This window comes from Idiotropiscis lumnitzeri, chromosome 1 (assembly GCF_059441095.1).
Source record: "Idiotropiscis lumnitzeri isolate Australia: NSW breed Sydney's pygmy pipehorse chromosome 1, RoL_Ilum_1.0, whole genome shotgun sequence".
NCBI classification, from domain to species: Eukaryota; Metazoa; Chordata; class Actinopteri; order Syngnathiformes; family Syngnathidae; genus Idiotropiscis; species Idiotropiscis lumnitzeri.
The window spans coordinates 18803017-18819238 of record NC_142391.1 but is presented as its reverse complement, the minus strand read 5'-3'; the positions used below and the strand labels follow the sequence as shown (position 1 = coordinate 18819238).

Below are 16222 nucleotides of genomic sequence, written 5' to 3'. Positions count from 1 at the left end.
AAGTGGCTGTACTGAATTTACACCAACTGACCGGTACAAGATCGAAGGCTCATCTTCGGATATGCTGCCATGGATATTACGGCCCTGGATGAGGACCCACTCCACTGAAGTCATCTTCCTGCAGCACTTCATTCAATTGACTCTTATATTATCTCATCTATTATTGCATAGCATCATTGTATGTGTCAAATGTTGCCCAGTTGGCATCCATTGCAGCCTGGTCATCCTGGAAGGGGGATTCCCCCATCTGTGGTCCCTTCTCAAGGTTTCTCACTTTTCCCCTAATGAGGTTTTGTGAGTTTTTCCTTGCCCTCCTGGGGGTTAAGATCGGGGATGTCGATTGTGGCTATGTAAAGCCCTTTGAGACTGTCTGTGATTAAGGGCTATACAAATAAAATTGACTTGACTTGAAATAAAATTGACTAGTAATAAATATGTTTTTTGCAATTCATCATCATTTGAATCCAACATGGACTCTAAAGAATTGTGATGGCTCCAAAAAAAACTAAACCCAACCCAACATAAATGATCAATGTGATAAAGCTCATTAAGTTGCATACAGGAATAACCCAACACAAAAAAAATCATGATTGTGGTTTTATGACTACGGATAACAGCAGAGTACCCGTTCTATAGTGTAATAATAATTGCACAGTATATATGTATTATTCTTGCAAGAGCTTGGATCATTAAGAGTTGGACCAGAAACTGTACAAACAACTTAATGTATTCATTGCATCTCATTGCCTGTTTACAGCACCGCCTCAGTAAAATGCATCCTACAAGTACAATAAAAATACTAAAAGAGCATTTGAGGCACTTTGATCTTGTCTTCATCATGCCACGGCAACGGCCTTAATATTCCCTGCGTGCTTTGGGACACCGCAGACCTGCATTCCCTTTGCCATCAGGATGATAACATCAAGCGCTGTCTAAAAATGAAACAATCTGTTAGAGCAGGATGCCAAATCTGCATTTCCTTTCATCTGACTTGTCAGGTGATGAAGGATGCAGCTGTTGAACCCTTTTTTTCCCCCAACTCGAGCAGTTGGTCCAGAAATGAAAGATGATGCAGGCATGTTGATCTTGATCAAAGTCTTAGACTGTATCGTTTGTTTATATTAGAGCTGGGCAATTTAACGCGTTAATTTCGCATTAATTCACCGTTTTATTAATGTCGACAATAATCTCATCGTTCATACTATTTCTTTAATTGTGAAAGACTGTTGCTTCCGGATGCGGCGTTTTTTGGGGGGGTTAGAAAACACTCTTTGGTTTATCCTATCCTATTGTTTCCAATATTTTATATTAGGCCAATAAATAGACTGCATTGTATAAGTTTTTTTTTCAATGGGCATCAGTTATACATGCTATTCGTGGATTGGCCTGATCTCTGACCCCCGTAAAGATTTGTGTGTGTGTGTGTGTGTGTGTGTGTGTCCTGTGCGTTCGGATTGGGGGTTTTCCTCTGTATATTAATTTTATCCAATCATCTATGTTTGCTTTTATTCCACATCCTTGTTTAGGATTGCTGGCGAGCTGGAGCTTATCCCACCTGACTTGGATGGTAGCCAGCCAATCGCAGGGGCATATATGAATTTCACTACAAGTATACTTAAACCAGTATGTTTTACAATATGGAATATTGTATGTCAAGAGAAGTTAAGTAAAAACGGGTTCATGCGGAGAAATGAAAAGAAAAAAAATGAAAGCAAGGCAAAGCGGATAGAGGTAGGGTGGATCGGCTCTGAAGGTGCGTCGCATAAAAATGGAAGCGCACGACACTGCAGAGCAGGCACAGAGGCGAATGCTAATCACTCCAAAGAAGCCATCTCCACATCGTGTGGACGACGCGCCCGCCGAATAATGAATCCATCGCGCGTGTTCGAGTTTCACAGCCTAATTCAGAAAATACAGTACAAAGACACATCTCAGCATCCTGGAAAAGATTGTCTGACTTTGGAGGACTGCACTGTCATCCTTAAAAAAGGCATCTTTATTCTTTTGTTGTTTAAATTGCAATTTTGCAATCCTCTTTAATGGATATCCTCCATGCTGCTTACAAGAAGCGTCCGTCAAACAGCAAAATATATATAAGACGTGCTATTCTCGTGAAAAGAGGAAAATTGCACCTTGGAAATTGGAGTGAATAAAAGGAAACCGGTGATGAAAATATGAATATAAGGCGATTTGAGGGACATTGAATGCCCTCGTGTCACAGCAGCAGCTATTGTTTTCTCTGCAGGCTTTCAAACTCAAACAAAAACAAACGCTTTCCCATTGCCTTTAACATCAAGTGGTGAATGAAAAATATGCTTTCCGAGAAGGATGTCACGGACTTGAAGCAACGGTCACAAACACCACAAAGGGGATCTGTGGGAGGTGCGCGTAGAAAGCCAGTTCAAGCTCATCGTAAATATTTAATAGCAGACGTTCAGCTCATCAGCAAGCTTCGCCGAAGCCTGATAATGATCTTGACCGTTTGAATCCGGTGTGCTGGAGGATGGAAACAAAAACAGGGCGGAGAGGGGAACTTGGACACTTGGTCTGTATTCGATCATCTTCAGCTGAATTTAAAATGCAATTCCAATTGGGGGTATGTTTGATATTTATTTTTCTCTTGGAAAATATACCCATGAATGTATCATATGAAAACAATTATACAACTTTTGAATGTGTTATCACAACAGAATTACACAAGTAAACACCCACATCCCTGGAATACAAAGACTTGCCCTTAATTGTTTTGCCAATATTGTCCACACCAAACATTGAAAAGATTTCCTAACAAAGAAACATAACATTACAAGTTTCCACTACAACTTTGAAATTGACACTTGTGAAATAACCAGAGCCCCAGTAAGGAAGTGAAGAGGTGCGATCAAAGAAATATGAGGGGAAATTTAAGCCATAACTCTGTGAGGCTTAACTTTGTCTTGTCCAAAAGAGGGCACAAGCCAGTAAATCTTTGCCGTTGTGTCTGGACACGGAGTCTTTTATATCATATCAAGGGATTTTTTTTGTTTTCTTCTGGCAGCAAAAACTGCCTGTGATTTATTCTGTTATGAAACAGCTTTAACGTGCCGTTTCTATTGCTGGGAGCTTTTCTCTTGCGCTAACGCCTTTGACCAGTGTTTTTTCAAAGGAAAAGTGTCTTGTCGTGCTGCAAAGTGAATTCCATGGGCAAGACAAAGCTCACTCCTCACATTAAATTACAACGCAATGTTCCCCTGAGATCATTTCATTCCCCGTATGTTCGACTCATTATTCCTAAATGGATGCAGCATTTCTTTTTAAGAAGAAGTGGGATTTCTCCATACAAAACATGTACGGTGTGATTCTGTTTTACCCGGCGGTGACAACGAGCCAACAAGAACAGCGGCCTCGGCCCCATCTTTTCAATATTTCCCTTAGATAAGAAAGGCAATGCGTGCACATGCACAAAGAAAGACACAAATGCAACATGCGTCCACCGATGCACGCACAGCACACATGATTACAACACACACCTTTCACACTGCAGCAAAGATGGGAATTAGACAATTTCGATCGCTGCCATCACTGCGCTTTGAGTATCCGCCATAACCCCCAGTGGCTCCGTCCTTCGCTTTGATGTCACGGATAGTCGACAACATCATTACTCGTCACGTCACCACTGATACACATGCCAAGTGCAACACGAGATCACTCCCATATTGATATGTTGGTTATAGAATTATATTCAACGTAAGGACATTATTTCATATAAACACGTTCACGGTTTCACTTTGATACTCACATGATCACAAGATCACCTTCATCGACAGCCACTATATTAGTACATCATTTGTCACAATTCCACTGTGTCGTTGAAAACAACTTTTTAAGCCGATGTGTGTGTCGTCATTGATATCGGGGGCGCGTCCGTCCGCTCGGTGTTCAAATCATTTTCATATTGACTCGTCGAGGGCCACTTGTTTCTGTCACGTCAGATGAGGCCCCGTTGGTTTTGCGTGGGACATATTCGATATCAAAATTGCTCTTATGGCGTCCTTTCCCTCGGCTCCAGGCAAACAGAAGCAGGAAGCAGAAGACGACCACACCTAGAAAGGACAGGCAGCCCATGGCTGTGGATATAATGATGGTCTTTATGTCTATGGGGACTGTCATGTTGTACAACACGGTGCCATTCCCCCAAGTGCTGTTGGAGTGTGTCAAATAATTTGAGCTCCTGTTGCTATTGTGAAAGCTCTCCCTAATGCCCAGGCTCTTCACAGCTAAAGAGGCCGACAAGCTGGCATTGCCAGCGGGGTTACTCGCTATACACAAGTACACCCCGCTGTCATGCAGCTCCGCGGCCTTGATCTCCAGGGTGCCATCCGGTTGGACTTCCACCCTGCCACTGCTCTTGGCTGTGATGTAGCGTCTGTGAGGTGTAATCCAGACCACCGAAGGCCTTGGTGCTCCCTCTGCCATGCAGCTCAAACGGGCAGGCTGACCTTCGTCCGCCATCAGCAGCTGTGTTACGTTGGGCCCAATTCGAGGCTTGGTGCAGGTCATGTAGCGAGAAACCAGTGGTTCCTTGAGCTCACGCAGAGTTTTTCCTAGTAGATACTCAGGGGCACTGCACTCCGGCTGGATATCGAGAATGTGAAGAGAGGGCGGCTTGTAGCTATTCAGCAACCAAAGCAATCTGCAGTCACATACCAATGGGTTTCCACCCAGACAAAGCCTCTGCAGGCTGTCTGGTGATGCAAAAACTCCCCTCTCCAGAGAGTCTAGGCGATTTTGGGACACGTCCAGTAGTTGCAACGATATGAGGCCAATAAATGCAAAGGGTTCAATAGAAACAAGCTGAGACCCTTGGAGACGGAACTCCATCAGATGCGGCAAGTGCCCAAGCTCTCCTTGATGAATATGCTGAATGCGAGAGAAGGACAAGTTGAGGTGAGTGAGGTAGTGCAGGTGGCGCAATGCTGCACCGGGGAAGGCAGATAGGTTTGTGTTGGTTATGAACAACGTCGTGAGGTTGAGGCCATGCAGTGACAGAGGGGGCAGTGTGTCCAACCAGGGCCAATAATCGATCTCGAGTTGGCGCAGGAGGAATAGCCTCTTAAAAGAGAAAGGCTTCAGAAAAGTAATGCTCAAATAGCGCATACGTAGTTCGATAAGGTTGTGTAGGTGTGCCAAAGCATCAGTGGGGATGGCAGTGAGATTGGAACGTTCCAGGGTCAGACTTCGGAGGCCAGTTAATCCCATGAAGGCCCTCTGGGAGATGAAAACAAGTTCGTTGTCACCGACCTTGAGGGATGCCAACTTGCGCAGATCTTGGAAGGCATGGTCCAGTAGAACCACAAGTCTGTTGTGGTTGAGGTCCAGCTGAGTGAGGTTGGTAAGGCCAGACAGCACGCCTGCAGGAACCAGCTGAATCACGTTACTGCGGAAATTCAGAGAGCGCAGAGCCAGCTGAGAACGAAATGATCCGCTTTCCACCACGCTGATGAGGTTGTCGCTGAGATCCAAGTCTTCCAGAAGATGGAACGAAGAGAAGTTGTCCGGTGTGATTATGCGCAGCTTGTTTTTGCTGAGATCCAGGACGCGAGTTTCAATGGGGATGCCTTCGGGGATGGTGCTCAGACGCTTACGGTGGCAGCTCACTGACTTGCTCTGGGCAGAGCACTCGCATCGGGCAGGGCAACTCAGGGCCAATCTGGCCAAGAGAAGCAGCACGGCCCCACCCAGGAGGATGTGGTAGCGCGGCGCTGGGCGTTGCATGACTCGTTTAACCACGTTGACCACTGTCATCGCACAGCTCGTTAGACGTCCAGAACACCATCACGATCGGGCCCTGTAAGACACAGCGTATGAAAAAGAAAAAGGTCAGAATACTCCATTTCTCTACTCAGACTCTTCATTTGTTTGCCCTCTTGCCTTTTTACACCTTACCACGTCTCTTTAATGAACCCTCACTTTGCTTGGCTCGCTGGAAAGAATGGAATTGAAGTTCAAGCAGGGCAAGGCACAACAATTGAAATATCATCTGCAAAAAAACGTGAACGTTCATCACAAGGTAGCACGAAAGGTTGCAGGCTAAATGGAGATGTCTTCCGAGGAGGGAGGATATTTCAGCCCAGTGGCAAGAAATGACCCTCATTACAGTGAGATGAGGCTAAAAGCCCGGGTGGTAATATTTGGTGCCAGCATGCGCACGTCCATCTTGCTTTTGCAGGTTTATGGTCGTTCAAATGGACTATTTGGTCAGGGCTCAGACAATCAACAATGAAGTGGCAGCAAATGTTTGCTCCCATAACACTTTGCCGTATAACGTTAATCTTCAAGCGCACGTGACCTCATTGCAAGGGACACGACATGACACATATTTCTGTATTTGTGTATCAAAGTGTTCTCCCATGCCCTGTTGAAAATCCAAATGATACTTGCTTCACACAAAAGTGAAAATATCTCATTTTAGGCCACCGTAGAAGCAAATATTTGCATATTTACTCACATAAATGTATTTATTCTAATCCACTATTTTACAATTTGTGTTTCCTTGTTTTAGTTTCTGAAGCTTATTGTGCTCTACTAATTCCGACATTGACCCATCTTTTTCAAAAATGTCAATCTTTTTTTTTTTACGTTTACTGTTTAATTATGTCCGAGCAGAGATTTTACACGGAGGTGCCCATAATAATTTTGGCATGGTTCACAAATGAGCACTGGAGGTTGTTTGGTGCTCGTTTTTTTTTTTTTTTTTATTGAACCGATGACCTCATGGTTGAACTTCAAGACTTACTGCACATCTGTGAGTATAAATAGTTTTCTGTTTTTATTTCCTAATTTCAACAACATACCATAATTATACCAGGGCTACACAACGGCAAGTTGACGCTTTTATAATTTACTATTTAATTTCCAGTTTTGGGATGTCAAATATTAACCATGTAAAAAAAGTCACTATAAGACAGAAATAATAAAGTATAAAACACTAAATGTGAAATAACCTTTGAAATTTATCGTCGGGCATAATGCAGGGACCTCCAACATCACTTTTTAAGAGACCCATAAACGTTCGATCATTTTCATTGCATCGCAAAACAAAGCACGCCATTTTCAACAGTCCAAATTGGTGAATAAATAATAAATAAATATATATATATATTTCTGTCTTTGCTTGAGTTTTATTCCTGAAACAGTTACATTTTTAAAAAGGTTAATGTTAAGTGTTAACATGTTCCTTGAAAAATAGAGGTTTTAAATTTTATGGCAACTTGATTGAAAAAAGAGACGTAATCATTTATTATTTTATTTTTGTAGCACCTTTTAAGGGACCACAATATGTGTGAAATACACATTTTTTCTTGTTGAAATAATTTTTTTTCCCCCAATAAAGTGCACTTAAATAATTGTAACGCTAAAATGTTGACACCAATACATGCTCATTTTTGTTTGTAGTTTTGCATGTAATTTTTGTAATCAGAAGTTTTGAAATGTCTGGGAATTCACTATCCAAATACAGTACAGCGCTATGACATCATGACAGGATAATGAGTGCACGGATACAGTCATTCGTCTTTACAACTTGGGAGGACATCGACCTTGACAGGAAAATACCTCCCAGCAGCCACAGGTTGTTGAATTGACAGACGGAGAACCTGACAATAATTGCCTCATTACCAGATGTATCTAAATTCTGCTCATGGCTATATTTGCCAATTAGGTGTGCAAAATGCAAGCTTCGTCCATGAGTGCTGGAAATGTTAACGCGCTTGATTCGCAGAGATGTGAAAGAGCCGTGTCAATCACTGCAACATGCAATCCTTGCGAGGTAAGCGGATGAAGCTCAACCAGACAGACACAAACCATACTCTGATAGAGATGTGACATTGAGAATAAAGCTTTGATGAGACCGAAGCCATCAATACCTCACCTATTCACCAGCTCAGCAGCTATGCTGCTTGCAGCTTTGTGTAACGCCTTCTCCAATCCTTTTGTGTGCCCATTTACCCCCCACCCCCAAAGTCCCTTCCTTTTCACATCCCTGGCAAGGCAAAAACATCAGTTCACTCAACAGTCTCAGCAGGGTGGGGTATTTATCGATCGCAGCACAAGACACATCATATGGCAGGAATGCAGCATGTAACAAAGAGCGGGCTGTTGCCACAGCAACCACAAGCCATTACTCTCATCTGCCCGATGTCGTCTGCCAATCAAATTCATGAAACCCAGGACAAATGGAGTCAGAGGGGTGTTGTTTTATTCATATTTCTTTAGTCTTGGAATTGACAGAACATACCAATTGAACAAAATCGCATTTATTCATGTTCCCTGGTTTTAGCCGAGCCCAGTTGAAGATGTTTCCAAGCTGCCATTCTGACTGCCTTGCTATTTGTCCACCTGTCTCTTTGCCCATCCATTTTGTGCTTCAGTAACTATCTCTGCCAGTCTACCTTATTATCCATCCACAAGCCGGCTCCTGTCTCTGTTTATTTATCAGTCTGCCTTTCGCCGTCAGCGAGTGTTCCTCCCAGGCTTTCTGTTTAATAATTACAGGCCAGTTGTCCGCCGCTGCAGTGAGCAACTGGTCAGGTGATTTGTCTGAGAGCTGGGCCCCAGCAGCGGCTCTGCTTGGTGAAATGGTGTGAGACCAAAAAAAAAAAAAAAAGGCAAACAAAACAACAAATGCAACATGTGTGTGAGACGATGAAAAAAACTCCAGTTTAAACGGTGATAAAAAGCCCAATTATTTTTCCTCTCATTTTCTCCAGCAGACAAATCATATTCCAATAAATATCAAAAAAGTATTCAATCTGAATGATGATTTCCCCAAGAAGATAGCGAGAAAGTTAGAAATTTGCCTGTTTCCTTATTTTTTATTTACTTATTTATTTCTCACAAATAAATGTTTTATATCATGAAAACAATTTATTATCGTGAAAATGTCATGTCTCTGTCTTGTTTTTGTTTTCAGTTCCAGCTGGAGTGGAAGGTCCTCGCTCCGGCGGCACACCTGTCATGACTCTCAATTAGCTTAATATAAAACGACGGCCAAGTCGACAACCAGGGTCGGATTATTACTCTGCTTGCTCATGACTTTTGTCACAATTATTGAATCTTGTAAATGTTCTCTATGTTTTGGTCTTGCCTTTTTTTTTGGATTTTCGGAGTCAGTATTTTTTTATGAAGCATAGTCTGGGATATTATCATTTCTACGCTGTATTGGCCTACTTATTTTTTCCCGACAAGCAATTTACGTTATTGTTAGCCTTGCATTTTTGGTTTGTCTCATTTTCCTGTTTTCTTTTTTGTACGATCATCTTTTGTTGTACTTTGTTGGTCTCGCACATTTTTTTTTTGTTAACAATCCATTTTTTTTCATCCGTTTTGAGAATCTGATCCTGTTCCGGAACCTGACAATAAAATAAAATTTTAAAATGATTTTACTTATCAAGGGTGAAAACAAATCCTACCCATTTGGTCATACGTCAAAAACCAGCACACTACCGCTCCCATGTTGGTCGCGTTTGAAAACAATTGACGAAAACACGGGCAAAGATTGAGAATTTGGTAATCCTGAATTGCGGCAATATAACATTAAAATCGTTTTTTATTCTTATTTGATCTCATCCATTTTCCTAAAATGAAGAGCTGCACGAAGATGCCTTCTAAGCAACGGATCCTCGTCAAAACCAAGCCCAGTGGATCAATGAGGAAATCTCAATAGCAGAGCCTCCAAGAAGGTGTCCACCACCAAACTTGTTTCGATCAGTCACTGCAGAATCACTTAGCCGCCTCTCCGGAGAGGAGGAGGGGACAGGAGAAAGATAGGAAGTGGCAGTCAACATGACAAGAGCAAACAAATGAGTCTTGAAGTTAAACGTGGACATGAAAAACAGTCACAAGCGTAGAGCTTAAGAGCGAGTCCAAAAACAAATTACAATCCAATCATTATTTAGGTTAAAACCGCAATGAAAAGGCCTCGAAAAAGATGTAGAAAGCTTGATATCGGTGTGAATCGTGCATTTGTTTACGTCACTGGCCCAACGGGGTCATCTTCAAACTTTGAAGATGGCGATGACAAGTTGTATGTTGGCCGCTCTGTTTTCACTGTTAATGAAAGGAGTATCACGGAACCCAAAAGCCAAGGACATAATAGGGTTTAATGCAAAAAAAAACCATACCGTGTAATTTTATCAATATTTTCATCATATTTTTTAATTTTGATTTAACTACTATTTGTATCGAATTGAGGTCTGTTCATTTATCTACTGAGAAGCTTTCATTTTTCGGTGCCCAGGTTGTTCCAAATGACATATGTAGAGAACCGGACCATTTCTTAGTTCCACCTAGGTTCAGAAGAGTTTTAGAAACACTCAGAGCCAAGCGTGGCATTGGTGAAATGGAAAGCAAAGATGATTTCAGAGATTTCTGGGTAAATGCCAATGGTGGTAGGGGGTCATTGAGAAGGGAAGCCTAAGGGTTTAGGATTTGGGGGGAGAGGGTTCTGAATTGGATTAGAGTCACAGTGAAACTGCTTAGAATGCGACGGTCGAAAAGGTGCTGTAGGGTGATGCATGAGTCACTGTGAGCGGAAAAGCAAGTTGAAAGCAGCGCGCAGAATATAGCAGAAATACCGCAAGCCATGGAGAGAGTCAAGCTTACAAGATTATTTTTATTTGAATATTTCATTCCAAACACAAGGTTGCTGATGGTGACTTGTGTGCCCTGCGATTGGCTGCCGACAAATTCAGGGTGTAGCCCGCCTCTCGCCCAAAGTAGAACTTAAACAGTTGAATGTGTGAAAAGGAGCAAGAAGAAGTTTAAATGTATTTATATCGGCTTACGATCTCATTATACTTTTGCTTCCCTCAATGTGATTTCTATTTCTTCCACCAAGGAAAAGTAAAACAACTGATGAAGGAGAAACTGGACAAAAAGCTCAGAGAGTGTGTGGATTCCGATTTTTGGGTCGATGTGTCAGATGAGCACCGTAAAATCATTGTTCATTCTCAACACTTTAAATCTACTGTAGGGCTTTTGACATTAGCAGCATGAATTTGTCTTGACTAAGGAGAACTTTACTGGACTAAGCCAATTAATTTTTAATTACGACTGAGATACAGTATTGATCTCACAAGACACAAACGTGTTTATGAATTAATAATGATGATTTTACTGACTTTGAGCGTGTGATCTGCAAGTGGTATTAGCCACATGGGAGGTCCTGAGCCAAGATTCAAATCCTGAACAATATCAAGATGGCATGTCAACCACTTTTCTACTCTGCTGCCCAGATTTTTTTTAAACAGGTTTCTCTGGAATGGAGGGTTTAATGCAAAAAAAAATTAATAAATAAAAAATTAAATAAAATAAATAAAGAATTATAGATACATATATATATATATATACACACACACACGCATATATATATATATTTATTTATTTATATATTTATTTATTTATTTACATGTGAGTTAAGGTATTTTCACATTTATATTGCTCTATTTTTTTCTCATGAATTCCAATGACCTGTGCAAGTCTCAGGAAATTTCCACATGCTATTATTTATACAGACCTCAGAATTCAATAAATCATGTCTCTTTGGCATTTGCACACTCATTCCCAGTTTACATGCCGTGGGTGTGTCAGAGGTCAGGACAAGGGAATATACGTAGATGAGAGAAAAGTACACAAGCCCAGGTGTTTAACACTCTGGGCTCTATTTTCTTGAACGGTGCGAATCCAGAGTGTTTCTTTACACAGGTGTGTGGTGTGTCTCTGCACGGAGGAGAGGTTACACCTGATGTTGGTAGTTTCAGCCGACCAGATCTGCAAGTCGGTGGACTGCACAGCCATGGGAGTGGTCACAGCCGCCTAAAATCAGGCTAATCAAATCTTTCATTCCCTTTAAATGTGGTGCGCTTGTTGCACACTCGACAATCACAAGCAAATCTGTGCTGGGCACTTGGTGAACGCCCCCACTCCTGAGCATTTGTTTAACCCCCTCAATAAACTGTGCCACCCCAGGTCTCTACTGCAGTGGAATGAAATATAATCTTTTTACTTTGATGTCTACTGTCCACATATTAATGAATAAAATATGTCAGTTAAGACCAGCTTTTTACCCTGCACAGGTGTAAGGTTTAGATCGACTTTCTGCCACCAAATTGAGATCCGCCAGGCACATCTCCAAGACGGCAAGGGGCTTGTCTTGGTGGAGACCAGTCAGCCAAATTGGCAAACTCATGTCATGAGCCTTCGTTAAGCAGCAGATTACACGAGGAATATCCGGTACATAAGCAACAGTTTGTGGTTTCAAATGATTTTTTCTAATAGTCAAGTATTTTATTCTACATTCTTCTTTTAAAAATATTCTAATTGCTCAGTAGCTGTACGGTTAATTGTGATTGCTGAGACTCAGCCATGATAGTGCACACAGCTTTACAAGCGTGGTCCATTATAGTGGTAACTGCGCATAATAATCCTCTCTCGTCTACCCGCAGCCCTGCTAACACGAGGCTTTGAATTCATTTGCATGCTTGCAATTATTTTTTTCACCTAAGCTCCTTGGAAAGATGCCATTATTATTTGGCTTACTGTAGCATAGATCAAAGTCGACTGACTCTGACCATCGTCTCAAAGCTATCTAAATTGCTTGTTCCACAAAAAGGAAGACAAGAACTTGTTTTTCTTTCCATTTCGTCACATACAGCATCACAGGAACCATAAACATGACACATTCCTATTGCTTCCCTTTCAAATGTTGAACTTATGTCTGACTTTGGTGCTTTTCTCATTTCCATATACAGTATAATAGCAGCATGAATAATATAATTATTGCACATGAGCGAGTTCACATGCAGGCGATTATAACTGCAGTGTGAGCGATGCAAAGAAAAGTGTGTATGATAATTGGCCTGAGATGACATGTTGTCATTTATTGTTATCCAATTACCTGATTATTGATTCACATGTTATGCATGTTTACGTTTGAAGTTGAAGTTGCAACTGGACGGTGATTACATTTTAATAATGTGCTCTGATCTGCAGAATGAACAAAACATGATGATTTTATATTTAATTCCATTTTTTTTTTTTTTGGTCCATCCATTTAAAATGATGAATGCTTTGCACACATCGTCAACACCAGTCTCAGTTTTATGTTTAATTGACTGGGGATGAACCACGAGTACCACCAATCAAAACTTAAATTGTGGGCTTTGTGACGCTCCAAATGACCACCGTGCCGAGTGCAAAATGTCAGTGGAGTTTTCAGGATACTATTGAGATTAATTAGGGGATGTGCATTCAAAGTGTACCAATTAAACATCTCCTTTCCGCACCACTGGCCTTGCCTCCTCGGAAGGGTGCCTTGCTGAGCCATCAACAGCGCATCCTTCCGCCATGTGGCTTGTTGTATGGCTAATGTGCCGCAGGCTCGCACAGAATGGGGCATTATCCCGCAGTCTCTAAATTTAGACAGAAATACTTAATCATTTGCCTGCACAGAAAAATGGTCCACCAACAGTGTTGCATTTCATATTACAAAATCCATGCTGGGAGCACGGAATACATGAGCATTAGGTTTCGGATAATGTATTTGTATTTGTATTTGTTTTTATTTTTGAAAGTATACAGGGACAGTGCATATTAATCAAACAATTTCCTGTAAATATGCCAGATTATAGCCAATGGCTAATTTGCATCCGTTGTCCCTGTAATCGGCCTGCCATGCAACACATGACATAATTCACATCAAATCCATTTTGACCTGAAAATTTGGAATAAGGGAAGTTACATTTATACAACAAATGGAATTACAAATACACAGCCGAGTAATTCAAAATAATTGTGAGCAAATCCCAGTTAAAGGCAAAATTTTAACCCGCTCTTGGATTATAGTTTTACAGTATTTGAAAAAAAATAAAAAATATTACAGGGGAGTAAAAAAAAAAACAGCTTATCAAAAGCCATTCACTTCTAGCCATCCTGCACTCACTCCTTAATGGCCATGTCATGTTCAATCAAGACACATTCCGCATCTGAGAAATAATAAAAATGAAGTTGGACATGACTTTTCCAGAAAAAAAAAGGGCTGCTCATCTGTGTCACCGAAGTCTTATGCAACACTCTGAATACATTTGCTGTGTAAAAGCGGCCTTCTTGCTCAAACTGAACGACTTGGCGATTCCTCAAACTTCATTTGTAAGTTATGTAAAGTGAATTAAAAATAATCATCTCGTCTTGCCAAATGAGTCCATGCACTCATTTATTTTTCTTCATTTCATCAAGAAATATTGCCAAAATGGCAATCTGGACACTCCAATATTGGTGTGCATGATCCTTTGTGTCACTTCATCTCTCATCTCAGTAGCAGATTGGTCCAGGGGCATTGACATGGCCTGCCGATTGTGTCAAACGATTGCTTGGAAAGATGTCAAACGTTCACTTCAATGGCGTTTCCCCGAAAAAGATCAAAAAAACTGATTTTGCACCATGTGTTGGATGGCGTTATCTTTCTCTGGGTTGCAGAGGCCAAATCTTTTCAAGTGTTTTTCTCGGTGATACTTCTAAAGCAGGGTGTTATTTGAAGGACACTCACCATATCAGGTTCCTATCTAGTTTTACTCTCAGAAGCTCCATCTCATCCATTTTTCATGGCACATGTTCCCCCGCAAGCACCCAGTCACAGAAACAAAATTTGATTCCATTTGTTTTTCATGCACTTAAAGTGGGTTTCAGACGTGCATGTTTTAGTTCCAAGCCTTCATGGTTTATTGCACTCTTAGCTGAGCGAGGGGATTAGCATCTAAGCTGGTGCGAAATTCTAACAAGCATATTAAAACTCCAAAAGAGTCAACACACTCCATTTTACGTCACTTTTTAGTCTTCATATAACTTATGAGATTAGACTCCATTCAACCGCTTAACAGCAGCAGTTCCAAATGGGAACGCACATCTGCCAATTTACTATGAAAGTCAAAAGAGAAGAGGAGCCAAGTCAATGTTTTTATGTTTGGCACAAAAACTCAAGGGAATCATTTGTACTGACCAAGTCGGGTCCATGTTGTAATTATGTGGGGCCCATATTGATCAAGAATATTGACTCAAGTCTGTCCTCCACTTTAACATTCAACAGACACTTCTTGAGCGGAAATTAGGGAACATTCGAAATAATACTGTTCTCACAACAAAGCCTCGTTGTTAAAAGTTAATTATGTGCATGCTTGATCAAAAAATTGAGTTTTAGTAGGGCGGTCAAAATTAAAGCATTACTCCTGCAGAATAATTCTAAAATGTTTGAATGCATTTAACTATTTTAACGCAGTTCTATATCTTTGCTGCTGTAACACTTCAAATTTCCCCATTGTGGGACTAATAAAGGACATCTTTATCTTTATCTCTTTATCTTTATCTTAACTCGGTTTTATTCAAAAATAATCGTGTAGGCTACTAGCTGTAGATCATCACATCATCTCACAACAAAACATCCTGCTCAAGTTACCACTGGGCCTTGCAAACCCAAAATGCCGCAGTGGGGTGCTTGTTGTCAAAACTAAATATATTGTTTAAGTTTTGAAGAAAAATGCACATAAAGATAACTCAGTTTAGATCATCTTCAAAGATAAAAAAAAAGAGCTATTAGAACAGTCTTTGAATTCAAATATACTTCACATTTGGTGAGTTTACGTGAATCCAAGATATTATTCAACTAAATATCTGTTACAAACTTCCCAAACAATAGTCATTGAAAAATGTGATTAATTATGGAATTATTTTGCAATTAATGAGTTGAAAATTGTAATGGTTTGACTGCACTCATTTTTAGTGGTTACGCTTGATTTGATAAGAATGATCTGACGCTAATTAGCTCAAGGCTAGCTGACGATCATGTACAGAAATAAGAACACAATTATTTTGATTGATATTGAAATCATCATTAATTAATATAACAACTATTCGTTCGTTTCAAAACTTCCAAATTGTTCAATAACCCAAACGCAACTACTCAAAACTACCAAGACACCCTCAAGTCCATTCATCCTTGCCCATTGAGCACTTTATTCTTAAACACGAGTATAAAATAACCTTGTAAATATCATGAGAAAGTCAAGCCTCTTGCATTTTCATTCGGATGAATTTTACTTTGGACACATTAAAGCTGCGAATCAGCATCTCTTCTTTTATCTTATCTTATTGTTTCAGTTTTATTCTCACAAGTCTTTGGATTTACTGGGCACAT

General features: G+C 40.7%; 1 protein-coding gene across 4 annotated transcripts in view; it reads right to left on the bottom strand.

The window, feature by feature from the left end:
* Positions 1 to 2590: 2590 nt before the first annotated feature.
* The window catches only part of lingo2b (leucine rich repeat and Ig domain containing 2b), a 32630-nt gene continuing 18998 nt past the window's right edge, over positions 2591 to 16222 (bottom strand). For 2 of the 4 annotated variants that reach the window (XM_088300723.1, XM_088300889.1), the window contains exon 2: positions 2591 to 5827. In XM_088300723.1, coding sequence (XP_088156849.1) covers positions 3919 to 5784 — 1866 coding nt within the window. In that variant the 5' untranslated portion in view covers positions 5785 to 5827 and the 3' untranslated portion in view covers positions 2591 to 3918. Of the gene's footprint in view, positions 5828 to 5925; positions 5971 to 16222 lie in introns of those variants that run through there. The other 2 variants (XM_088300806.1, XM_088300973.1) reach the window with 2 other exon arrangements.